The sequence below is a fragment of the Chiloscyllium punctatum genome, chromosome 14 (genome assembly GCF_047496795.1).
Source record: "Chiloscyllium punctatum isolate Juve2018m chromosome 14, sChiPun1.3, whole genome shotgun sequence".
Classification (NCBI taxonomy): Eukaryota; Metazoa; Chordata; class Chondrichthyes; order Orectolobiformes; family Hemiscylliidae; genus Chiloscyllium; species Chiloscyllium punctatum.
The window spans coordinates 13,747,751-13,775,169 of record NC_092752.1 but is presented as its reverse complement, the minus strand read 5'-3'; the positions used below and the strand labels follow the sequence as shown (position 1 = coordinate 13,775,169).

At 41.5% G+C, this 27,419-nt stretch overlaps 2 protein-coding genes across 5 annotated transcripts; one reads left to right on the top strand and one right to left on the bottom strand.

The window, feature by feature from the left end:
• The first annotated feature begins 3,149 nt into the window (after window positions 1-3,149).
• Window positions 3,150-16,792, top strand: LOC140485612 (S-phase kinase-associated protein 1-like). Of its 4 annotated transcripts, none has more exons than XM_072583917.1 (6): window positions 3,150-3,290; window positions 4,871-4,970; window positions 6,673-6,746; window positions 13,354-13,497; window positions 15,057-15,197; window positions 16,062-16,792. In XM_072583917.1, the coding sequence occupies exons 2-6, from the start codon at window positions 4,874-4,876 to the stop codon at window positions 16,095-16,097; spliced, it is 492 nt and encodes a 163-aa protein (XP_072440018.1). In that variant the 5' UTR covers window positions 3,150-3,290; window positions 4,871-4,873; the 3' UTR covers window positions 16,098-16,792. The 4 variants fall into 4 exon arrangements, with proteins under 4 accessions (XP_072440018.1, XP_072440020.1, XP_072440019.1 ...); XM_072583919.1 differs by lacking the exon at window positions 3,150-3,290 and adding an exon at window positions 3,494-3,513; XM_072583918.1 differs by lacking the exon at window positions 3,150-3,290 and adding an exon at window positions 3,611-3,738.
• Window positions 16,793-18,845: 2,053 nt separating this feature from the next.
• rpl34 (ribosomal protein L34) lies at window positions 18,846-25,561 on the bottom strand. Its single transcript, XM_072583915.1, has 5 exons — window positions 25,503-25,561; window positions 22,469-22,542; window positions 21,908-22,007; window positions 20,342-20,445; window positions 18,846-18,979 (listed from the first exon to the last, which is right to left on the bottom strand). Exons 2-5 carry the CDS (start codon window positions 22,531-22,533, stop codon window positions 18,895-18,897), a joined length of 354 nt encoding a protein of 117 aa, XP_072440016.1. The 5' UTR covers window positions 22,534-22,542; window positions 25,503-25,561; the 3' UTR covers window positions 18,846-18,894.
• Between the last annotated feature and the right edge of the window lie 1,858 nt (window positions 25,562-27,419).

Genomic DNA, 27,419 nt, shown 5'->3' with positions numbered 1-27,419 from the left:
ACTAAAGACTGCCACCTTGTGATAGCTGCATCTCTGTTCCAATGAAAACACTAATTGAATTGTTTTCATGTATTCTACCACTTCGTCTGAAAATACGCAAGGAAGATTTTCATGTCTCATTGCACTTCATATTTTATTTTTAGGTGTATGAAAATAAAGATATTGTTGCTGGCTTGTGCATTTTGAGTGTCACTTTAGCTGTGAGGAAGAAGGTCAATCTCAAACCAGGATTTGAAGGTATAATCTAGACTAACACCTTAGTGGAATATCCAGGGAGCATTGTATTATTGGAATTTCCATCATTCTGAGGAAATATTTGTCTATTAACCAACACCACCGAAAACAAATTATCTGTTACCTTATCAATGCTGTTGTTAACCATCTATACACAGTCGGCGTCTCTATTTGGTTATAATTCAATACAAAATCCATGAAGTAGTGAACATCTTTTTGATGACTCAAAGATGTGAATGATACTTTAGATAAATGCAGGATCTTTCTGAAGCAAGTGAATGTTGTGTACATGTTCTCCAGCAGGAAGCAGCAATGGTGAAGGAGGGCAGCAGTTGAACAGAATCTCGCTGAAAAAGCAAGTGTCTGGGGTGGAGGGACGGCTGATAGGAAGAGAGAGTGGACACACAACGGCATTCCTCAGTTCAATATAACCCATATGTTCGTTCCGTATATTTTTTTTCTTTATTTTTTTTCCCTTAACTCCTGTTTATTTCTTTTTTCTTTTTTTTTTACCCCCCACACTACCGCCTAACTGCGGTAGTGCTTATTTTTTCCTCCAGCACCCATGATGTGTGTGTGAGACACAGTGAGACACAGTGAAAGACACAAAGTGCACGAATCTTTATTCAATTTCCACCACCAGGAAGATATAAAAAACACCCGAGTGGCCAGTGATAAGCACTGCCCTTCACATCAAAGGGCAATGCTGTGTGATCAAAAACAGTGAAGGGGAGGGTAGGGACTAAATCAAAATAGAGTTGGAGGGAGAAATGATGCACTCCACTGTTCGTTCCGTATACATTGTAACTAGGTCCTTGTGTACCCTTAATACCCCTTTTTACTTGTCATGACCTGATGTCAGTATGATAAAGAATTTCTGCTTCATGATCCTTGGGCTCTCCGTGTATTCAAATGACATGTTACAATAAATTGGAGAGTAGGGTTTCTTTTTAATATCTCCACCTTCTTTTTTTCCCATGAACGAAAATGTGGAGCATTGAAAGGATTCACAGGCTGATTTAGTGACCTGATGAGTCTTGAACTTTCGCATCTTAGATTGGGAATCGGAACTGAAAGTATCTGGCTGAGAGATTGGCGTGGTGTCACCTGGAGTACAGAAGCCTCAAAGCCTATAACATGAACAACGTGTTTATTTTCACTGTTGCTTTCATTCAGAATAAAATATTTTATCATCTGAGCTATTTTTAAACTGTCCCCTGTAAAGATGGGCTCCAAAATATATAATCAAGTTATCCCTTTCAAAGTAGTAATTAATGTCAGCATTGTACAACGAGACAGCTAAATAAGATAGTGCCGCTCTGACCTCTGTACAACCTTTCCTGTGATGTTATATCATCCTCTTCAATATCAGTGTTGCCTTCTGTCCTGATTAGCTGAATAAAGTCAATTTTATTTAGCCGACTCTGGTAACAAATAGATACTTTGCTGTCGGGGTCGTTTGAAGCACTCGTCTCTGAATGACATTATTGTTGATTCGAGTCACACACCAGAGACCACATTGACCAACAATCCTGTATTGTAGCAGTATCAAGGCAGTGTTGTACAAGATGCTCTCGGCTGAGATATTAAACAGAGGCTATCAGGCGTGTGTGAAAGATCCCATGGCAGAACTTCAGAAAGTAGTAAGGGATCCTCCCTGATGTTTCAGCCAATATTTATCCCCGAATTATCATCAGAAAAATTATCAGTTCATTTGGACCATTGCCCCTCTGCAGGACCTTGCTGTTGTCATCTGAGTAGCTGTTTTTCCTACATTAAGTGATTTCAGTTCAAATATCAGTTATTGGCTATAAAGTGTTTTGGATATCCTGAAGTCATGAAGGAGATGTATAGATTTTTTTCATTCTCCACAGATGCTGAAAGATCTGCTGACTGTTCTAGAACTTTCTATTTCTAGATCACAGAAATGAGGGCATTTCAGTGCTGGATTTCTGAAGGAGCAGTTCCCTCAGTGCCACTCCCCTGCCACTCCATTGTAGCTCTGCACATTTGATCCTTTCATATATTTATGTAATTACCCTTTGAAAGCTTTGGTTGAATCCACCCTCCCCACATTTTCAGAGAGTGCATCGTAACCCCCGACAGCATGATTTTTTTCCTCGTCTCCGTTGCTTCTTCTATCAATCACCAATGCGACCCGCGTCAAATCTCGATCTTTCCATCAACGGGAACAGTTTTTTCTCTCTCTCTATATTCTGATTTTGAGTACTTTTTGCAAGCCTCGTCTTGACTCCTTTTCTCCCAGAAAATACGCCCAATTTTCCAAATTGTAATATCCAGAACTGCATAGCAATACTGCAGTGAGGACCAAGCCAGTGTTTAATACCGGGTTTAATATTTGTTTACCTTTTGATGTCCCTGTTATTAAAGTTGAGGATACTGCACACTTTACTTACCATTCTCCCAACCTGTCCTCAGAGATTTGTTGCCATTTAGAGTAAGATCCTTGTGCTACTGTAATATCTTTAAAATTTTGCCATTTACCTTACATTGACTCTCTTGACTGTCTTCCTATCAAAATCAATCACCATATTATATTGTAAAAGTCAGTCCTTAATCAGAATGTGAACTGGAACTCAACCCAGTATTGTCTAGCCATTGTCAACTTTATTTCCCACTGTCTTGAGGATTAATGTTGAGAAACTATATTTGATTTATAAATACCGGAAAGGCTACAAACATTGAAGGATCAAGTATCTGGGGCAAGGGAACCTTTCTTTCTGATATGCACACAAATAGAGAAAACGATGGAAATGATCAGCAGGTCTATCAATCTCTGTGGAGAAAGAAACAATTTGTATCATATTCCCTTGGGGGCTGGGGGGGGGCGGAGATTAGGACAATGGAGGAGGAGCATCACGGGAACTGTAGTCCCAGGGGGTGCACGAGTGAACTACAATACCCGGCGCGCCCCGCCTGTCACGTGACAACCACAGCGACGCTCCGGGGGTTCCAGCGGTGCGTCGGTGAGTCACCTTCCCGCCGCGGAAAAGACACGGCTCACGGGAGCCTCACCTGTCCCCTGAAATCAAAAAGTAAGTCATCCAGCCGTGGCGCTCTCTATCTGCGTGTCTGTATGTTTAAAAACAAAAGAGGGGGGGAGGGGGTTGGCGTGCTCCGTCCGGATGTACCCTCACCATGTGAGTCGTCTGCGGCGATCGCCTGATTTGAACGTCGGGCCCGACGATAATCGCCCTTTATTTCCAAAAAAAAATACGAAATACATTCGCAGCTGAGTCGGGCAGTAGATGCTCGTCAGTAAGTGAAGCGCAGATTTGGTTTTGTGTGTGTGTGTGTGTGTTTTCGGGGGGGGGCGGGGTCCTTGGCATTGAGCTGCAGGGGCCTGTGAGCTCAGCGCGGTGACGAGGGGGAGGGGTGAGGTATAAATAGCGGCGGGTCACTGGGTCACCCAGAGTCCGAGCGGGCAGAAGGTGAAGCCACCAGTCAGTGAGGGACGACTGGTCGCGCGCGCAGCAGCAGCAGGTACGGCGACGATCGGGGCCGCGTTGCTGACCACGTCCGCCGTTGGTTGGGGAAGGGGGCGCGCTGGGGGCACGTCACAATGGGATGGGGTGGTGGCTGTCGCCATGGTAGCGGTAACCCTGGAGACGGCCGGCACCAGGTTCCATCCGCCGTCACCCGGGGCAACAGGTGCATTCCCCACTCTAGTCTCTGTCCGCTGACCTGACCGTCTCTGTTCCCTCGTCCAGCTCCAGAGCGAATCAGCAGGCCTTCGCTTCACTCTTCAGTAAGGTGGTACTGGTCATTCTGCGTATTGCCCCCCCCCCCCCCCCCCCGCCTTCACCTCGGCCTTTCCTTTGCCCCCAGCTCCACCGCCCTCTTTAACCAGGATCTCTCAACCTGTGCTTTAAAAATAATCTGAGGCCCTTCATCAGGAAGAGGGTACAAAAGACACTGTTATCTGGAGGAAAAACATTATCTTTCTCACCTCCTGCTAATGGCATTTTTAAATGATGCCCATTGCTTTGGTATCAGAACCCTGTTTTGCCCATGTGAAATGTGTTCCTAAGATTCTGACCCCAACTGGAAGTGGTTCTACATCTTGTTAAAAATGGAAGAAGATACTTCATCCTGATTTTTCTGTAGTCCTCATAGGTTCTCTTTGGATGTCACACCCCCTGGGCCTGGTTACATCCATTGAGTCCAGTTGATATGGTTACCTGCAGTTACTTTAACATGTGAGCATATCTACTTAAGGATTTCTGGCTGGAACTACTTTAATTGCTGCCAAATACCCTAAGTTACCCTTTTTTTTGTTATATCTAAGTGTCTTGGGACTATTTAATAAGGGATGTAAGGAGATGAAGGACATGACAAAATAATGGTGAAGTGGAATTAGTGAGGTTGTGGCTGTAATGACGACAGAATCAATAGTAACTGAGCAAGTGATACAGTAAAGCAGAAACAAGCGAAAATGCTCCTAGATGTTTGGATAGGTAATTTTAAAGGTATGAGAATGACTGATCATGTGATTGTGTGAGGAGATTTGAACTTGTTGGGAGTTTGAGGGATGGGTATGATTGAAGTGAGACATGATTTATGTAACGTTGCAAAATGTGTTGACACTTAACATGATTTTCCTCCTCCCTTCCAGAAAATGCCTGCCATTAAGCTACAAAGCTCAGATGGTGAGATCTTCGAGGTTGATGTGGAAATAGCAAAGCAGTCTATCACAATCAAAACCATGTTGGAAGGTATAGCCAGTGGGGGCTCTGAGACAACAGTAATGTTTTTCACATGATTCTGCTTCCTGGCAGGTTGATTCAGTGCTTAGCTTGTACTGTCCTGTCACTAAGACGGCACGGTGGCTCAGTGGTTAGCACTGCTGCCTCACAGCACCAGGGTCCTTGGTCGACTGTCTGTGTGGGTTTCCTCTGGGTGCTCTGGTTTCTTCCCACAGTCCAAAAAATGTGCAGGTCAGGCTATGGTAAATTGCCCATAGTGTTAGGTGCATTAGTCAGAGGGAAATGGGTCTGGATGGGTTATTCTTCGGAGGGTCGGTGTGGACTGGTTGGGCTGAAAGACCTGTTCCCATACTGTAGGGAATGGAATTTAATAATACAGGCATTTGGGTGAAAATCTCAGTTGGATATTCAGGTGTCTGTGCTGGCTCAGTGTGTTACTGACCCAAAGGAAGGTTAACTCTTCATGTTCACTTGATGTGATGACAATATTTTTAATTGCCGTTTATGCACTTTATTGGAAAGATTAGAGACTGGGATAAGGAATGATTCAATGTCAGGGTTATAAAATAAGTATTCGAGTGGATTCCAAACTCCTAGTATTGTCTTTCAAGAGACTTCGAATCTGATCACCAGTTGCTATTACCTCCATTGCCCATTTTACGTGCTGCTAATTTTGATTGTCGATTCTCCCTATCCCTCAAACGTTGTATCAACAAAGCTGATGTGAATGTTTTTCTTGCTTTGTTTAGCTGTGTTGTTTTTGTCCTGTCTCAACCAGTATACCAGAAAAGGCTACAAATTAGATTTTTTTTTGACAGTTTAACAATACAGTTTTACCAGCAGTGAATTTTAGAAAATTTTACATCTAAAGGCAAAAGTACTATTGTAGTCAGGGTTGCGATATATTTCTATTTGCTTTCTGTTTTTGTTAAGACACTTGCTTTTCTTTTATGTTCTGTTATGATAGAGTGTGCTCCCTGCTGCTAACACAATATTGAATGCAGCAAGGATTAGCCAGCTGCAGTACCATTGCAGGAAGCTATTGATAGATGTGGCAGAGATCCAGTGCTCATAACATGATAGTGCAGTAAATAAGCAGGAAACAACCTGACTAATTCTGCAGTAAGGTTCTTTTTAAGATCCAAGAGTGATAGGCAAAAGTCAGGTTATAAACACTGACGTGACGTCCCTTTAAGCAGCAACAGTGTTGTATTTATTTCCACAAAGTTTTGATCCTTCTGGAATATTTTGAACATTTAAAAATCTTTGATATGATTGCAATGCCAGGATTAATGTTAAGTGTTTGGGTGGGGCTGTGCCATAGTTGGCCAAGAATGTCTACTTTTGCTGGTTACACATTATGTCTGTGCCTATGTAACTTAAGTGGAAAGTTATCTGGCACTTCGGGGGAACTTGAAAGCAGCTGTTTGATGAGGAAGGGATGGAATCTGTGATTATATTCAAGTGTAATGACCCAGCCTGAAAGAGTGAGCTTAAAAATGTGTTGCTGGAAAAGTGCAGCAGGTCAGGCAGCATCAAAGGAGAAGGAGAATCGACATTTCGGGCATAAGCCTGTTGTGATCAGTTTATGTGAAACGTAGTAAAGTTTGGCATTGGCTGTCACAATGTGCCTGTCTTATTTGCCGTACATCTCTATGACTCTATAAGTGTAATAAATGTCCTGAATTTGTCTTTCTCTTTTTAAACACAGATCTAGGTATGGATGATGAAGGTGATGATGATCCAGTGCCACTCCCAAATGTGAACGCTGCTATTCTGAAAAAGGTAAAGTGGTAATGAAAACAAAGTACTGGAGGAACTGGTAGCATCTGTGGACCTAGTTAACGTTTCAAGTCTGATGTGACTCTTATATGGTTCTGAACTCTGAGCTGCTGAGTTTCTCCAGCACTTTGTGTCTGCTGGAAATCTGAAATAAAGTGTTATGATTTTGTTTGAAAGTGAGAGGTGACATTTTCCATTACTGATATTTCAAGCCTCTTTCATCCATTTCACTTTTTCAGCCCAATGAAAATCAATTGGATATATGTAAGCTTTGGCTGAGCTGGGAGCAAACCGGCTCTGAATCAGGGGGTCTGTAGGTTCAAGTCCCATTCGAGAGACTTGATTACGTAATTTAGGTGGACATCTTGTATGCAGCACAGAAGGAGGTTGTTGCACTGTTCAAGCTGCCAACTTTGGCAAGATCATTAAAACGATCACCTGTCTCATTCAAGAAATAAAATCTGGGGGATCCAAGATGGCGGCAACCCAGCAGTCTGAGTCTAAAGAGCTCCTCCCAAGACTTGGGCAAAGTGGGTCACCCACCCTCACCACCCTCACCAAATCATTTAAAATAGCTGTTTAATTTAATTAGTTGCTTGGAATAAAATTTAAACAATCTAATCTTTAGTAAAAATGACTAAAGGAAAGGGAGCCCGCAGCTCTCAGCAAGCAGGAACCCCTCCCCCACCCTCTCCAGCTGCAGCAGAGGCGTCCGCAGCTGCCTGGGGGACTTCCCTACGGTGGCGAACTTTGTGGAAATCATCTCCAAACTGAATGCGAAGATCAACGCTTTCATTGAAAAATCCCGAAGTCGATGGACTCACTCTTGGCCACGCTGCAAAAGCATGACCGAGACATTAAAGAAATCGAGCGCCGAGTCAGAGGGGCGGAGCTAAAGGCCGCGACTTCCCGAAACTACAGCGCAATCGGCCGTGGATCGGGTCCGGACTCTCGAACAGCAAGTCTGGACCTTAGAGAATCATATTGATGACCTCTATAATCGAGGTCGCCGAAAAAATATTCGTTTGCTGGGCCTTCCCGAACGGGAGGAGGAAGGCCAGCCTGTGGCGTTTCTCGAGCAGTGGCTGCCACAGCTGTTAAACCTGGAGGCTAGATCAGGCCAGGTAAGGGTGGAATGGGCCTAACGGGTTGCAATACGCGGGCCCGGCTCGAACCAGCACCCTCACCCGGTCTGTTCCGGCTGCAGAGCTATAGGGAGAGGCAGATACTCCTAGAAGCCTCTAGAAATCTTGGAAAAGATTCCCAAGCCATGATCTATAAAGGATCCAAGATCATGTTATTCCAGGACTTTTCCCCAGCTCTGGTCCGAAAGAGGAAGGCATTCGAAGAGGCAAAGAAGGGTTTAAGGGCCTTAAATATTCAGTACACCTTACGCTACCCAGCAACGCTACGCTTTAACCATGAAGGATCCGTGTATAACTTCGGATCGCCAGAAAAGGCTAAAGAGCTTTTGGACTCTCTTAAATAAATTGTAAGAGACAATGGATGTTGGTTTGCCTTTCCCCCCCACTCCAGTTTATATCACCCCTTTTTTTTCTCTTCTTACCTTACTGTTTAATATTATCTTGGGGGGTGGGGAGAGGGATTTATTTATTTGTTATCTATTTAACGATTTTCTCCCCCACCCCCTGGGGTTGTTTTTTTATTATTCTATGTTTGTATATAAAAGCCAGGGGTTTAGGTAATGTTGATGGGGAGAGGTGGTTACCTTATTCTATTTTACCTCTGTCTCTAGGAGCGGGGTTGTTTTCCCTTGCTATTTTGTATTATTATATTTAATTATTATTTGTTGGGGTTGTAATTTTATCGTTATATATGTTTATACATGGTATTAACATTACCAAATATATCCAGGTGTGGGTGGGGGGTAGGGTGCTCACTGTTAACTCTAGCTTTGTATTATATCTGAATTCTCCTCTTCCTATTGAGGAGTGCCTGGGTCAAGGGTGGGGCATTGGTTGGGAGACGATACGATGGACCTTTGGAAAGGAAGTGATACCCCCTGGGAACAAGGGGGGAAAATCTCCATTTAAATACTTTTTTTTATTATTTAGAAATAATAGTTTTTTATTATACTATTGTGAGTGTATTAGAGAGCCTTTATTTTTGTGAATTTTATATGCTCTATGCTTGATGTTTTGGATAGGGTTTCCCCTCCCGAGGGGTCTTGGATTTGCCCGGATGATTCTGGTTGATCAGTTGGTTAAGTGGTGCACCTGGAATGTCAAGGGGAGTAATTCGCCAGTCAAAAGGAAGAAAATATTATCAAATCTTAAGAAAGAAAGAGTTGATATAGCTCTCCTAAAGGGGAGACATCTGTTGGATAAAGAACACTTGAAATTACGACAGGGTGGATTTGATCAGGTCTTTTTTGTTCTTCTTTTAGCTCAAAAAGCAAGGAAGTTGTTATTCTTGATCGGAAGGATTTCCCTTTCAAAATCCTAAATCAGATAAAAGACGAATCTGGACGATATATTCTGATTTAAAGCCCTTATAAATGGAGAGGAATATGGGATTTTAAATTTGTACTGCCCCCCAGCATACCCCTTTAAATTTTTAATGGAAGCCTTCTCAAAATTGATGGCTCTTGGTGCCCGTCATACAATTAAAGTCTCCCCCTATAATTGTATTATGGATCCGGAAACAGATAGGATTCCCAAGAGAACTGCAGGAGCATCTCCCAGATCTAGACAATTGGTGGATCTGAACAAAGAATTAGGATTAGTAGGTGGATGGAGATGTCTTCATCCACAGGGCAGAGACTTTTCTTTTTACTCCAATCCACATAAATGCCATACCAGAATTGGTATGTTTTTTGCCCCCTTGATTTTTTAAAAAATTCCATATCATCCTGTAAAATAGATAGTATCCCAACCTCTGACCACGCTGCTGTATATATGGAAACCAAGGCGAGGAATAATGGGACATCCCCTCGGCATTGCCGTATGGACCCCTTCTTAATGAAAGACAGTAAATTTGTAAAGTACTTCTCTCAAGAATTTAAAACTCTTTTAGAAATTAATTTAGGTATGGCTAGTGACCCAGAAAAAAATTAAAGGGAGAACAACACCGTTTGCTTGAAGCTCGCTTAAAAGCAGCTGAAACTGCATACACTGATAGACCTTCTATTATTAATTTGCAAAGGATTACGGCCCTTAGGACAGCTCTAAACACTACGCTTACCCAAATGGCTAAGAGGGAAATATTATTTGCAAAACAAAGGTTATATGAATTTGGCGACAAACCGGGTAGATACTTAGCATTTCTTGCAAAGAAAAAAAGGCCCCTCAAACTATCACGTCTATCAAGGAAAGTACGGGTATTTTGACTCATGATCATAAAAAGATTAATGCGATCTTTAGAGAATTTTATTCTGATTTATATAAATTGCAGGATTGTGAAGACAGGACTAGGAGGATGCAATTGCTTTTTAAAAATTTGACCTTTCCGGGCCTAACTCCGGAACAGGTAACAGTCTTAAATGCTCCCCTAACAGTCCAAGAAATACTTGATGCAATCGGGCAACTTCAGAGCGGTAAGGCACCTGGCCCAGATGGCTTTCAAGCTGAATCCTATAAAGAATTTACAGGAATATTGGCTGGTCCACTTATGGACATGTATAACTACGCATATAGTCAGGGCTGTCTCCCGCCTTTGCTGAAAGAGGCAAATATCTCTCCTTATCCTTTAAAAAAGGAAAGGATCCAGAAGATTGGTCTGTACGTCATTTTTAAAATTTTTAAAAATCCTTTCTAAAACGTTAGCATTGAGACTAGAAAGAGTACTGCCACATATCATAAAGGAGGATCATACGGGATTTATTAAGGGCCGTAGATCATCCAATAATATTAGAAGGGTTTTGAATATGATTCAAGCCTGCCATCAGAGAAAGATACCAGGAGTAGTAGTTTCATTAGATGCGAAAAAGGCATTTGATAGGGTTGATTGGCCATATTTGTTTTACACATTGGAAAGGTTTGGCATTGGAAAGGTGTTTACCAAATGGGTCTCAACATTATATAGTGATCCCAAAGCAGTTGTGGTTACCAATGGATTAGGTTCAGATAGCTTCAGTGTGGGTAGGGGCTGCCGTCAGGGATGTCCTCTCTCGCCATTGTTATTTACGCTAATAATTGAGCTACTAGCAGAAGCTATACGGGCTGATCCGAATATAACGGCCCCGAGGATTGGTATAGGTAAACATAAAATTACCCTGTATGCAGATGATGTTCTTCTATTCCTCAGTAATCCTCTGATGTCCATACCTTGCTTAATCCAAGTTATTAATACATTTAGCGCATTCTCGGGTTTAAAATTAATTTCCCAAAATTGGAGGCTATGCCAATGGGTGGCCTTGCTATGATACCCCACTTAGTGGACGGATCCCATTTTCCCTTTCGTTGGTCCCTGGAGGGCTTCTTATATTTAGGCATTTTTATTACCTCAGTATTTGGTCAGTTATACAAGGCTAACTTTATGCATTTACTGGAAAGGATCAGGCAGGACCTCCAGCGATGGGGAGACCTTCCAATTTCCTGGCTGGGTAGAATAGCACTAATTAAAATGAATGTCCTGTCCCGTCTCCTATACCCTATGAGAATGTTTCCAGTGATGCTGTCGAGGCTGGCACTACGTAAATTATATGGCTGATTGGGTTCCTTTATCTGGAATCATAGACAGCCCCTCATTAAGCTGAAGAAGCTACAGCATCCAAAGGCAAGGGAAGGATTAAGTTACATAGCTGATTGATTGTGGATCAAACAAGACCCAATCTGGCTGGACATCGAAGCTTCTCAAGTAAAATGCCCACTTATTAACCTTTTATTTTCAGACAAGAGGAAAATCATTACAGATCACTGTAAAAACCCTATAATACTAAACACAATTAAAGCTTGGAATATAATGCGGCAAAATGAGGGCAACTCACATAAAACATCCCCCCTATGCGCCGATAGTGGGAGCATGGGGATTCCAACTGGGGTTTACAGATGCCATTTTTAAATTCTGGAGACCCAGGGGTATCTCATGTCTAGGGGACCTATTTGAAGATGGGGTCCTGATGTCTTTTGAACAGCTGCGTCAGAAATTCGGATTACCTAATGGAGACCTCTATCGATACTTCCAAATTCAAGACTATATACAGAAGAAGACTACGTTATTAGATAGTCTTTATAAATCAGATAGAGAATGTAGAGTACTACGACCAATGGGGGTATCTTCCATCAGTACTATTTATCATTTACTACATGATGAAGTATCAGGAGATATGGACAATCTGCTTAAAACATGGGATCAGGAATTGGGACTAGAAATCTCTATAGAAACGTGGAATGACATTTGGGAAAACGCCAGAAGAATCACCATCTGTAACAGAACTCAGGCTATCCAGCTGAAGGTACTTCATAGGGCCCATATAGCACCGGATCGATTGGCAAAATTTAAGGCAGGGGCATCCCCAATATGTCCCAAATGTAAAATAGAGGTGGGCACTCTTGTACATTGTCTATGGACCTGTCATAAGATCCATAGATACTGGACTAAAGTAGCAAGTGCCCTGACAGAAATTTTAGGAACGGAAATTAAAGTGGCTCCTGTATCTCTCCTTTTGGGCTTTTCGAACTTATCCTCCCTGGATATGCACGGGAAGAGACTATTTTCTATTCTCTCTTTCTGTGCAAGGAAAAATATTTTGGTAAACTGGGTGGCTGAGGGCCCCCCTGGACTTTCAAATTGGCACAGATTAATTATGGAATGTATTCCCCTTGACTTCCTGACAAATATGGTGCACCAAAAGACCGAATTATTTTATAAAATATGGCAGCCCTTCTTGAATTATGAATACAGATATTTCGGCCATCCTAACAAGAGCTTTTATTTAATTGAGATTACGAACTTGGCTGGTCTGGGGCCCCTTGGGAGAGGAATCCCAAACGAATACGGGTTTTGTTACATTTGATGTTAACACATTCCGAGCATGTATCTCACTATCCAATTTCTGTGTTATCCGCTGTTTTTTTTTCTCTTTCTCTTATTTGAATAATGTAAGAGACTTAAATATACACTCTGGTTAGTTGTAGGTTAGATTAGTAGTTAGTTGAGTTTTGTTTTTTTTCTCTGTTTCTTTTGTTAAATTTTGGTTATTATATATTTAAGATTTAATTGTATATCAATGTTTGTACTTGAGAGTTTTGTTTATTTTTGTAAACTTGTAAAAATGTTAAATTTCTAATAAAAATATCTATATTAAAAAAAGAAATAAAATCCTTTTACTTTTTTAAAGAGCAGGCGTGTTCAAGTCAAGGCCGAGATTATGTAGTCTGGTCATCTGTTTTAGAGCTTGCTTTGCCAAAATTGACAGTTGTACATCCTACATTTCAGTCAGAGTTTACTTCACAGCGCTTGCAGTGCTACCTGGCCTCTCATCTGTCTTTTGTGGGATTGCATTTGAACACTGTATCCACTCTAGTACAAACTAGATCCAGCCTAGATTGTTTAGTGGTAAATTTCCACTTTGCAAACTTTGATAGTGGAAGTAAATTCCCAGGTACCTGGACAAGTGACCAGCTTGAAGGCTATGTTTATGCACTAGGTAATCCAGTGGTGTACGCATCATCGAGATGACCCTCCCCCACCAGAGGATGACGAAAACAAAGAAAAGCGAACCGACGATATACCTGTGTGGGATCAGGAGTTTCTGAAAGTCGACCAGGGTACTCTCTTCGAATTAATACTGGTCAGTATTTGTTGGCAGTTTTTGAACGTTTTGTAGATTAGTGTCAAAGCTTCACACTCTGTGTAAGGTTTGCAATTGCTAAAGTGACTGAGTTTCTTTTGATCTGCCTTGTCTATGAAGCTTTTGTGTGACCTGAAATGTGATTGCAATGCTATACAAATACTAGTTCGATTTTTGATGAACTGGGGAGACTGTGCAACTTGCTATCCAACAGTATTACTTGAGATGCATTATTGGGGAAATGAATCATATCGCGCCCCTCTGCTTCCTCTGCTCCTGGGAAAACATACCCAATCTTTCCACATAACTGAGATTTTCCACTTGCTAGCAACATCTCCAGCGCAATTATGTTTTTTTCTGATTTGTGCAGTTCTGGTTGCCAACCCAGTGTTCCATCTATGGCTTAATTAAAGTTCTGAAATTAGAGCAAAACTTCCCTGCACGTATATTCAGTACTCCACTTAATGAAGGCAAGCATTCCCTAAGCTGCCTTCACCATCCCATCTGCTTGTGTTCACACCTTCACGGATTTGTGGACTTGTACACCGTGGTCCCCTTGTTCCTACATTCTCCCTAGGGACCTACCCTTCATTGTGTCAATCCTCCACAAAGTGCATCATCTCACATCTTTCAGGAATAAATCTGTTATTGCTCTGCCTAATTTATTACCTGATCAATAAGAGACTAGCCTGACACCATCCTCTTCACTGGTCACAGAATTCCATTCACAAAAGCAGTTCGCAACATCAACCTTTTGCCTCTTATTTGCAAGCCAATTTTGGATCCAGTTTGCCTTCGGTAGCATGGATTCTTAACCTTTTGGACCAGCCTTTCATGTGAGACCTTGTCAAAGGCCTTACTTAAGGCAATGTAAACCACATCAACTGCACCCTTCATCACAATCTTTAGTTACAGTTTCAAAAAGCTTAACGAAATTAGGTGGGATCTCCCTCCAACAAATCAACGAATAAATGAGGGAAGAAAACAACAAAGCATCTGCTGGTGAGGCGAGATGAAGGAGGAAGCAACGTAGCTATCTAGGACTGAATGGCTTACTGTTAACGTAGAACAATACAGCACAGAACAGGCCCTTCGGCCCACGATGTTGTTCTACAAAATAAAAGAATCGCCTTTTGTAAGAAACCAAACCTGCACTACTTTTAAAATATATTTTGTACCACTTTAATTGTTGGACCACAAATTTTGGTTTTGAACAATAATCTGATATTCAACATTGAAAGAGCCTGTTCTGTGGTAAGTTAGGCCCAGCACTGTAGCCAATAGCTTAGTGTCTTTGGTACCACAGTTTTTGTAACCACAGCATTATATTATGAGGTGACAAACTAGGTTCACTGAAAAATACCAAATGAGTGAATGGATTTACACTTTGATTGGATTTTGTTTAGTTGTTTTAGAATGGGGATTGGCTACTTTTTTTTTAAATGCTGATTTAAGTCCATTTGAGCGATGCATGTGGCTTATCAAGAGCTTGACAAAAATAAAATTATCCAGGGCAAAGGTTCTTATTGTTTAAATGAGCTTTCTCCTTGCTTTAACAGGCTGCAAACTACCTTGATATCAAGGGTCTTCTTGATGTAACTTGCAAAACAGTGGCAAACATGATCAAAGGAAAAACCCCTGAAGAAATTCGCAAAACATTCAACATTAAAAATGATTTTACTGAAGAAGAGGAGGCACAGGTACATCTTGAAATATTCTAAATTGATTTAAAGCTGCAGATGATTTCTCTGCTCACTGTCTTATTGTAACTAGTGTTGTTTGTAGAGGAAGGAAGAAGAGGCCACAACTGACTAATAGTGGATTTAAATTCTCCAGCTTAACCTGGCTTGTAAAGGATCTTCATTTAGTGTCTCAGCCCTATTAACCATTGGGCCTGTTTGCATGGCATCATAAAAGTATAATATTTTGTTTGACAAATACACTAAGCCATGTGGTGTCTGGGCACAGGGCAAGTTTCCACCTAGGTCGTTGGAGGTAGTCTTATCAAGTTGAGATTTGAGGTCTTGAGAGCAGCATAACGAAAGCTCAATTTGACAAGTTGCCCAAGCTGCTCATTTGATCCACCTACTAGTGCAGTTGCTCTTTTTTTTATTGTTGTTGTTTGGAATTATGTGGCTTAATAACTTTGTCCTTTCAATGCATAGCAGGTATTGCTTTGTTAATAATATTTAATGTTATGATTGTCCTCATCCTGAAACTGCTCTGCTTTTTACGTTGTTTTTCTTTTCTCACCGAGTTAAATTTTCTACTGACATTTAAGGTGGGCAGGAAGGTTCTAAAGATGGTCAAGTTACCTTTTTTTGTTTGTGTGCCTGAAATAACAGTCTCTATGGAAACAGCATAGATTAGCTAAGTGCATTGTGCGCTTAACAAGCCTTACCCTTTTTTTAAAAAATGCATGAGTTAGTTTCTGAATGCTGCTTTCAGACAGCAAAATTGTTCAAAAGCATGACGTAGGCTGCAGAATTGAGGTGAAGGAAGCAGAAAAAGATGCATTTTTTTTTCTTTACGGTGTGCTAATTGTATGTAATTTTACTTTCCAGGTACGAAAGGAAAATCAGTGGTGTGAAGAGAAGTGATCCAATGGGGAAACGTGTGCAGCTCAATAGAAAATCTTAAGCCTGCACAACTTATTAATCACTAGCCTGTGGTACTTTTGAAATATAGTGTCAAGATAACAATGCATAAACATTTTGTAAGAGTGTTAATTTTGAGCTTAATGCTTGCTTCGTGAAACCAGTTTTCTTTAGTATTTTGAGCAGGGTCTCCAGCATATTTATTACTTCATCATGTGAGGTTTTCCCTTGTTGCTGTTTAGAATTAAAGCTATGTAAAGAATTCCACTGGCAGTATGCAATTCGAAGTCAAAACTGTTTCCTTTTTTTGTTTAACTTGTAATTAAACTTTACTTTTTATTGCAAATGGTCTGTTTGGGTTTTTGAATGACCCTATTATTGTCTAAAGTGGGCCCCATTCCTTTATTAATTTTGAAGGAATCCGTTGTATCATAGCTACTAGCTAAATCATGTTTTTTTTTAAACTACTGGCTAAATGTAATCATTCGCAAACTTAATGCAGTGCAAAAAAATACCAAGTGGACTGTCTAGTGATGTTTCAGAATACATTCCTGCTCTATAAGCAACAAATTTTTGTTCTTATTGAAAACTTTAATATTTACTGTGCATGGCTGACGCTGGTATTGAAATGCCCTGAGTGGATAAGACAGAGTGTGAGGGAAAGTGCTCTTTTAAATAAAAGACCTGTGCTGAAAGCATTATTGGGTGTTGTGTTCTGTAGAGAGGGTGAATTATGAACGTTAAGTCACTGAAGGTGGCAAAGAACCTGAATGAATACTGGCTTTTGTTATAATCTGAATATAAAACTCAATGAATTTGATTTTTTTTATATAGTAATGACTAAAATAGGGTAGACCATTTAAGGTATTGTCAAATGGCACAGTAAATTGACAGGAAACGAAGATGTTCCTTCAGCCAGTTGGAAGGTTTCTTTTAACTGGAGTTCTGAGACTAGTGGTGTTCCACAGGGATAGTTACTGGGCCCACTTTTGTTTGTCATCTATATTCTCATTCAAATCATTTACCAACCTGCTACAGTATCTGACTCCAGCTTGATCAGGCACTGCTGGCATTTCAGCCCCAGGTTTGTTCTGCTTTGAGCTCCCATTCTGTTTCATATTGTTCTATCTGACCAGCCCCACTGACACACTCCTGTAATTTAAGGGTTTTCTTCTTGCTATTTATCACACCATCAATTTTTGTTTCATCTATGTTTCTAGATAATTACATTACAAGCAGTAAAGAACTCTGGCATTCCATTGGACTTCAGCTTCCATCACAAAAATCAGCTATCAATCAGCCACAAGTCAATTTTGGTCCAAATTGCTCTGGTCTGTTAGAACAGCTAGCCGAAAATGTGTTGCTGGAAAAGCGCAGCAGGTCAGGCAGCATCCAAGGAACAGGAGAATTGACATTTTGGGCATAAGCCCTTCTTCAGGATTCCTGTCGATTCTCCTGTTCCTTGGATGCTGCCTGACCTGCTGTGCTTTTCCAGCAACACATTTTCAGCTCTGATCTCCAGCATCTGCAGACCTCTTTCTCCTATAACACCTAGTCAAAAACCTGCAGTCCATTAGACTATTGCATTACCTTCATACCATAACCTTGGAAAAACTCAATGATTAGACATGATCTGACAATAGCTAACCTATTCTTTGCTTAATATGTGCCTTTCCAAGGAGTTGAATTCTGCCTTCAATTTTTTTTCTCCCCAATCACTTCCCCTCTTACTGCTGTTAAGACTCCTGGGTTTTCCTCTATCACCCTTCTTGAATAATAGTACATTAGCTATCCTCTAGATCTCCTGTGGACAGAGATGAGTTAAAAATCCATGCCATTGGCTCCAGCAGTCTCCTCCCTTGCCTTGTGGAAGACCTTGGAAATAATCTCATCTGTGCCTGAGAATTTATCCAATTTTACAGCCTCAAACTTACTAGTTTACATTTCCTCATTATGACATGGAATAATTGAAAGGAATCATGGGAAGTGAGGCAGTTTTTGACGGTGAAAGCAAGAGCAGCATACATAATGATGAAGTAGAGTGAGATGAGGTTTCTGTGCAGTATGAACATCAGCACATATGTTGCATTGGAGGGTCTGAGCCTCCATGTAATACAGCATCAAGCATATCTCAATTACTTAGCTGCTTTCAGAAAGTCAGAGAAAGAATGGATCAGATTTTTTAAAATTTGGTATCTAACCATCACAGTGGACTTCCCCATTACAGGGAACCCAAGGTAATTTCTACCTTCTACATTATTACTGTTAACTCCAGGTAGCCAGCTACATCAGGAAATGGCACTGTTTGTCACTACCATAGGTGGCAATGTTTTGCAATATATTCAGCCAATCTATTTTATAAAGGTCAATGTTAATTGATTTAAAACCTTGATTGACTTTAGGCAATGCCAGGCCTTCAATCAGTTAAGGTGGTGAGAAAGTGGAGATTACTGTCTGAACCACTGTCACCACATGGTGATACAAAAGCTGATGGTCAATGAGCTGCAATGAACCTTCAATCGCTGTTGTTATCCAAGGCAAAGTTCCAACAATATCTCAAAGGAACAAGGGTCAACCAGGCAATCTGTCAGAAATTTGATGCATGTTTACTAATCAATTGAGAGCTTGTGTTGCCCACCTTCTTCCCACCCCCCCCCCTACAGTGTGAGATTTGGCAAATATTTTTCCACACCAGGAGCACACTCTAATTGTGACCCCATTGTAGGGAATAAGAAATATTGTGAAACAAGGCAAGTTCCAATTAGTTTTTTACTTCCATGTTCATACAAAACTAGATGGTTCACTTTGATTTCTGGCTTTGTGCTTGGGCCTTCAGCACCTTCACTACAATCTTCTGTTCCTCAATAAGGAATGCACGCTTAATTCTGAAAATAAAAAAAACAATGCATGTAAGGCCAAGGATTCAAGTTATAAGCGCAGCTCAACAGAAAGGTGTCAGGTAGTAAAAATTTGTGATTAGTCATATTTCCCAAAATACTCGCAAGTGACCTGCACTGTAGAACACTGATCAACATCAAGAGCTGAAAATTCCATGGTGTTGAAGTATCCAGGCCACAGCTCACAACAGGAAAATCACAAGAGACTACACGCTGGCCTTCTAACCTGACAGTATTTTGGGTGGATTAATAGGTAGAATGCACAGTAATCCATATTTTGACATGAGAAAGATATCTCCAGAACTATCTCCCCCCAAAATACAAGAGGAGTGGACCATTCAGCAACTGGATCAACTGATTGGATCATTCAGCTGATCCAATTGCAGCCTTAACTCCACTCTCCCCCAAACTCTTAATATATTTATAGATCAAAGATCTGTCCAACTCAGCATTGAATATTTACAATGAATCAATCTCCACTCCTCTCCAGAGAAGAACTGTTGGAAGATTAACAAATCTCAAGATAAACTCCTCCTCATCTCAGTTTTCAAAAGAAGACCTGTACTTTCAAGAGTTCTCTAGTTTTAGATGCCCCTACAAGGGAGGACATTCCCTCCGCATCCACTAGGTCAAGCGTTTTCAGAATCAGGATAACCATTTCCCACTTTTCTAAACTCCAATGAATAAAGACCCAAACCATTCAGTCTTTTCCCACAAAACAAACCTTTCACTTCTGAAATCGACTGGATGAACTTTCTCTTAATTGCATCCAACGCAAGTAAGAGAGAATAAAACTGTACATAGTATTCTATATGCAGTCTTACCACTATCCAGGACAGTTGGATCAAGACTTCCTGACATTTATTTCATGCATCTTGCCATAATTATTAATTACATATTTTACCTCCCTGCTAAAATTTGTGACAGCATTTCCAGTGGTTTAGCCTCTTACCAGGGGCAAAGTTAGACAGCCTTCCGAGACCCCTCATAAATCACTGGCCCAAAGATCACTCCGTTCGCTATCTTAACTAACTACAGAGAGCATGTAGTTTAATTAGATGGCAGCAGCTTTGTCAAAACCTTTTATCAAAGAACCCCTCTCAATTTTTCAGCATCATGGCTGATAGAAACTCTCTTCATGTTAGCAAAAACTGACCAAAAACAGTTTTACCTCATCAGAGCTTGTAACAGCTGCTTGAAGGTTTACATGGAAACTATTCAATCACCTGCAGAACTAACACATACGAGAACACCAGGTACTCTTGTACTAAATGCTTTTTATTGCAGTCAGACATGTTTAATAAACTGATTAAATAACAACTATTAGGAACAAGCCATTTTGAAGATTACCTGTCGCGTACACACTTGGCGCACATGGAGCCACCATAAGCTCGACTGACATGCTTCTTGGTCTTTGACAATCTCATTAGGACCTTGGGTCGAACAGCCCGAATCTACACAAATTCAAGAGGAAGCTATCAGTGACTATTTTGGTCAGCGGGTGAAACACAAAATGGCAATACTCAACACCAAATATAAACATTATTCCCCATTTGATCAACTTGTAAAAACAGTTTTAAGATCAAGCTGACCAATGCAAGACGCTTGAAGATGGTTGGCCAAAATTCAAAGTAAGTTCTTCTTTTTGCACACTTCAAACACAATTAGGAATTGCATGACCCAGAGGACCAAACAGCGCTTTTCATCTCAGTTCAAAGGCAAGTCAGCCTAAGGGTGTCCTGTAGTTGCAAGAATCCCACGTGAAATGTGTTTGATTAGTCTTGATCCAGCACTTAGACATCTTACATCAACAAGTGCACTTAATTGGAAACTTCACTGGTCGACAAAGACAAGAAAATGGACTTCACTTGTACAGAACGGGCTGCTCTGACATTAGGAGAGAACAGAAGATTCACTTTGCTTCCAGCTCAGCTGTACACAACCTGGAATAAGTGCCATTAGGAGACTGTGCACCCGAAGTAGGAAGTTTTCCACTGCATAACATTAATCTCACTCAATCCAAGCACAAGAAATAAATAAACCTGAATAAATGCATGAAAGCACAAGTTCAATGCTGTAACTTTCTTCTAAGATATGAATCACTGGTGAGGCAGCAATGGCTGCCCGGTCTGAATTACCACTGGGTATCAATTTAGAACTACAGTCCTATTGCCAGGTTGGGTTCTCTTCCCAAAGGGTCTTAGTGAAGAAACTGGGTTTTCACAACATTCATCACCTTTATAGTAATGTCTTGGTCAAATAGTGGAACTGTGTCAGCAATTTAAATTTCATAATACAAAATTAAGATGTAGAATGACCACAATACAGTTCTCAACCACAGCACAGAATCTAATAGGAACAGCGTCCCTCTCAGAAAAGAGGATTCAACAACTAACAGTCGTAGAGTAATACGCCAGTTGTCTTGTGCTCAATTGATGTTAATTCATTTTATTTTACTATGTTAATCTAAAACTCACTCTGCTCACCAGGTATTTTTACATCTTTCTTTGCTTAGCTACTTATTTAATGCACTGGCCTCTAACTCAATCATGCAGTGAAATATTTCCAGCTCAATGAAGCATTCCTTAATGTTTATCTAATTTTAAACTGATGGCCCACACCAAGGACTCCCAAATCAGTTAAAAATTTATGGTCTTTCCTTTGCACTATGAAAACTTTGTATTATTCAAACAAGAACATTAACAAAAGTTTTTTCTTGTTACTCTAGTGGAAATCATTAGGGCATTAATTACTCCATCAGATCACAAAACTGTGACTCCATTGCATTTTGACAAAGAAACCAGAATAAATATATTCAGTCCAGATCGCAGCTGTAGAATAGGCACTTCGCAATGTCTCAATGAGATTTTACACACACACACAGCCCTTCCCCATCAAGGTGAAGTGACTACTTACACCACGGAGTCTTCCAGGACAGATGCCACATGCAGACTTTGGTGCTTTGCCGACCTTCTTTGTGTACAGGAACACAATGCGGTTCCCCGGTGTGCGAGACCTTCACAATTAGAAAAAGGTTAACTTTTCTCCCCCCAAGAAAATTATACTCCAAGACCATCTTCGGAAACAAGACACATGAAGTGCTAGCAAGGTTAAATTGGAAAAGCTTGTATTCCCTTGAAGATAGAAGATTATAGAGTAATCAAATGGAGATACTTAAGCTGACTAAAATTGATGTTCTCTCTCACCATCTTATTTCCTCTGCTGAGAGATCCCGGAACAAAAAGCAGGGCCTCTAATTTTGAGGTGGACCGTTCAAAACTGCACTATACAGTAAATGCAATGGTAATCTGGAACTCTCTCATGAAAAGATGTTCAGGGCGGAAGTCAACTCAAAATTTGATTGATGGCGTTTAGTGAGGTAAGGATATCAAGAGTGGCAGACACATATAGCTCAAGATATAATTGAGTCATGGACTAAGTGAATGGCTTTCACCTGCTTCAACATCCAGTACTTACAATCTTTTCTTGTTGGAGGCGGTGTTGTAGGACAACCTACGGCGGTATGTCAGGCGTTGAACCATCTTTCAGACCTGGAAAATAAAGAGGAAACTGTCAAAACGATCATTTCAGCTGTTTTGAGATAAAGCTTCACAGTTCAGGTCTTGTGTCACCAAATGTAACCTACCATTCAGCTCTCAGGCAACTAGTCAATTTGGATTTGAAATAAGTAACCTTGGTTTAAAAACCCAAGAGGTAGAAATTGGCAAGTATTAGATTTAGTGCCCAGCAGTGTCACACAGATTGACTTCACTCCTATAGCTAATATTCCCTGCATTGCAACAATGTCAAAAATGCAATGGTACTTCTTTGTTCAAACTGTAGTGCCAATGGAGGCAAAGCAGAGAGCAGTCAAGAAACTGATTCTGAGGGTCAGAATTGGTGCAACCTCTGCATCTTAGTCTCAAAATTAGCTTTTAAGCAGAGATCTGCATAAATACACGGAGAAAAATTCCTGCAGGGACACAGGCAAGAACAGGCAACTGAAGCAAATGAAGCACAGCTCCAAATAAAAGGGCACAGACAGGAAGAGCCAATGGCCTCCTTTTCTGTTGTAACATCCAATCATTGCAAGACATTAATGGCATGATAAATTCAGAGTTTTAGAAGTGCTTTAAGTTGCAGTAGCAGTAGGAGAGTCTAGATGAAACTAGTAAAGGGTTAGAAAGTTAACAGGAGCAAGTGTTCAGCAGTACAAAGTGAACTGGAATGAGCACCCAACTAGTAGCCAATAGCTAGTGACAACAAGGCAGAAACAGTGTTCCAAAACCTCAAGTTAACATTAGAAGTTATCCCACCACATGACACATCTGGAACTGTGCCACATATGGAGACATCAGAACAGATGATTAGAATTTTGGAGGTGGAGGTAGCTTTTACAAACAACTTATAGAGGAGTGATTAAAAAAATGAAGGGATTTAGGAAGGAAATTCCAAAGCTTCATACAGAGAGTTTAAGTGTAATTGCCTACGACAGAATAATAAAAATTATGGACCTGCATGAGACCAGGGCTGCAGAGGAGCAGATGTAACTGAGGGTTATTGAGCTGAAGATTAGAGATATGAAGGAGCAAGATCTAGAAGAATGTGAAAACAAGGAAGAAGATTTGACAAAAGAGTACCGAGTTAACCAATTTCCAGCAGCTTTTTGTACAACAGATTCGACAAGACTGGAGTATCAACCTGAAATCTGTGTTCAAATCTCTGAAGAGGGGCTCAAACTTCTGACTGAAGAAAAGGCATTGATTGAGGCAGTGTTGGACAGCTTTTGGGAGAAAAGTACTGACACAGTGCTGCACTGTCTGAGATACCAGACATGAATATGAAGAAGAAGGGCTCATGTCCAAAACGTCGATTCTCCTGCTCCTTGGATGCTGCCTGACCTGCTGTGCTTTTCCAGCAACACATTTTCAGCACAAATACTAAAACACAATCCATAAACCAAAAGCGCATAAAACACAGGGAAGTGCTGGAATTGCTGAGGAACTAGCCCAAAGAAGTCACATTGGACCCAAAAAGATAACTGTGCTTCTTGTTGCAAGGAAGCTGACAGAGTTGCTGCCCTCTGTGTGAAAAAGTTGCCCCTTAGGTCTCTTTTAGATCTTTCCCCTCACACCTTAAACCTATGCCCTCTAGTTCTGGACCCCCCCCACCCCAGGGAAAAGACTTTGTCTATTTGTCCTATCCATGCCCCTCAATTTTGTAAACCTCTGTAAGGTCACCCCTCAGCCTCCGACACTGCTGGAAAAACAGCCCCAGCCTGTTCAGCCTCTCCCTGTAGCTCAAATCCTCCAACCCCGACAACATCCTTGTAAATCTTTTCTGAACCCTCTCAAGTTTCACAACATCTTTCCATTAGGAAGGAGACCAGAATTGCATGCAATATTCCAACAGTGGTCCAACCAATGTCCTGTACAGCTGCAACATGACCTCTCAACTCTGGCCAATAAAGGAAAGCATACCAAACACTTTCTTCACTATCCTATCTACCTGCAACTCCACTTTCAAGGAGCTATGAACCTGCACTCCAAGGTCTCTTTGTTCAGCAACACTTCCCTAGGACCTTACCATTAAGATTTGCTTTCCCAAAATGCAGCTCCTCGCATTTATCTGAATTAAACACCATCTGCCACTTCTCAGCCCACTAGCCCATCTGATCAAATCCTGTTGTAATCTGAAATAACCCCCTTCGCTGTCCACTCCACCTCCAATTTTGGTGTCATCTGCAAATTTACTAACTGTACCTCTTATGCTCACATCCAAGTCAGAGCTGCCAGAGGATGTGGTGGAGGCTGGTATAATTGCAACATTTAAGAGGCATCTGGATGGGTATATGAATAGGAAGGGTTTGGAGGGATATGGGCCGTGTGCTGGCAGGTGGGACTAGATTGGGTTGTGATACCTGGTCAGCATGTACGGGCTGGACCGAAAGGTCTGTTTCTGTGCTGTACATCTCTATGACTGTAAATAAAAGATTCCTATCAGACCTCTGAGATTGAAGTGAAAGATCGTTTGGGGTTATTTTAGAGAGGGGGGCACGGAATTTCTTCAGGCAACCCAGTCAATATTTGAAACAAGTGTTGCTAGAAACAGATTGTCTGCATTTCCTTTGGTGGGATCTTACTGTGCAGATATGACTGCTGCTGCTTCCCACATTGAAAAGATTTTAAACACATGTTCCACTGGATACAAAGCACCGTGAAACGTCCGAGCATCAGGTCCAAGTCCCGGCTCTGCCGCACTCCACCATCCTCCCTCTCCATCCCTGCCAACAGCGGCCTCGGGTACAAGGCCTCGCTGGGATCCGGATCCGGATCCGAACCCTTCCCCGATCCGCCTCATCTTACAAACACTCCATCAATATCCGCCCCGAAGAGACCCTCTCTTTCGGAGGAATGACAACCCGCGGGTGCCCGGCCAATAAGACATCCGATGACCACGGATGGCGCCCGATTATCCGTCAACCCTTCCACAGCTTCCATTAACGCCCTACCTGCTACCGGCCTCACCGGAAAAGGAAGGAGGAAGTGAATTAGGGGCAAAGTTCAAGAGCTATCAACAGCTGCCGTACGCAATAACGTCCTGTACGGGAACAGCCATGGGCGCCGCCATCTTTTTGTACGTCCACTCTATAAGGCTGGGAAATGTTGGGATACAGTGAAGCTGCAAACCACTAGATCCTGTGAAAATGAAGGATAAGATTCGGGAACCTTGGCTGACAAGAGAAATTGTGAGCCCAGTCAAAAAGAAAAAGAAAGCATACACAAAGCTTCAGAGTAATTCAAAGTTAGCAGGAAATAACACAAACAAGGATTTCGGAAAGCTATAGGGGAGGTCATGAAATGTCTTTGGCAAACAGGATTAAGAAAAATCCCAAGGTGTTTTATACATGTGTAAGGAGCAAGAGGGTAACTGATGAAAGGATAGGTCCAATCAAGGACAAAGCAGGGAATTTATGCATGGAGCCAGAGGGAAGTGGGTGAGGTCCTTAAGGAATACTTTGCATTGGTGTTGACAAAAGAGGGCATGGTAGATGGTGAGGCTTTGGAGTAGTGTGTTGGTATTCCAGGACATATTGATATAAAAAAGGAGGTGATGGATGTTTTGAAAAGCATTAAGGTAGGCAAGTCCCCAGGAACTGATCAGATAGAATCATACGGCACAGAAACGGACCCTTCGGTCCAACTCAACCAGACATCCAAATCTGACCTCGTCCCATTTGCCAACTTTTGGCTCATCTCCCTCTTAACCCTTCCTCCTTATATACCCATCCAGATGCCTTTTAAATGTTGTAATCATAACTACCTCCAATACTTCCTCTAACAGCTTGTTCCAGACATCTCTATGTGAAAAAGTTATCCCTCTTTCCCCTTTCACCAAAAAGGCACCATATGCCTTTTAGTTTACGACACCCCCATTTTCAGAAAAAGACCTTGGATATCCACCCTATCCATGCTCCTCATGATTGTATAAACCTCCATAAGGCCACCCCTCTGCCTTTGAAGCTCCAGGGAGAAAAAGCCACAGACTATTCAGCCTACCCCCCCCCACCTCCCCACCGGAGCTCAAACCCTCCAGTCCTGGCAATATCCGTGTAAATCTTTCTGCACTGTCTCAGGTTTAACAGCATCCTTCCTACAGAAGGGTAACCAGTATTGTACGCAGGCCTCACCAATGTCCTGTACAGCCACAACAAAACATCCCAACTCCTATAGGTGATGTTAGGACCATTGAAGGCCTTCTTCAGTATTCTATCTACCTGCCACACCACTTTCAAGGAACTATGCACCTGCACCCTGAGGTCTGTTTGTTCAGCAACACTCCACAGGGCCTTACTATTAACTTTATAAGTCCTGCCCTGATTTATCTTTGTGAAATGCAACACCTCACATTTATCTAAATTAAACTTCATCTGCCACTCCTTGGTCGATTGGCCCATCTGATCAAGATCCCATTGTATTCTGAGATAAACTTCTTCACTGTCCACCACACTACATATCTTGATGTCATTTGCAAACTTACCAACTATACCTCCTATATTCACAGAAAAAATTCCTGATGAAGAGCTGATGCTCAAAATGTCGACTCTCCTGATCCTTGGATGCTGAGAGTGCGATGCTGGAAAAGCACAGCAGGTCAGGCAGCATCCAAGGATCAGAAAAATTGACGTTTCGGGCAAAAGCCCTTCATCGGAATTCCTGTGTTTTTCAGCACCACACATTTGACTCTAATCCCCAGCATTTGCAGTCCTCACTTTCGCCTGCTCATCAGATGCTGCCTGATCAGCTGTGCTTTTCCAGCACCAGACCTTTTGACTCCTATATTCAGATCCAAATCATTTATGTAAATGATGTAAAACAGTGGACCCAGCACTGATCCTTGTGGTGCACCTCTGGTCACAGGCCTCCAG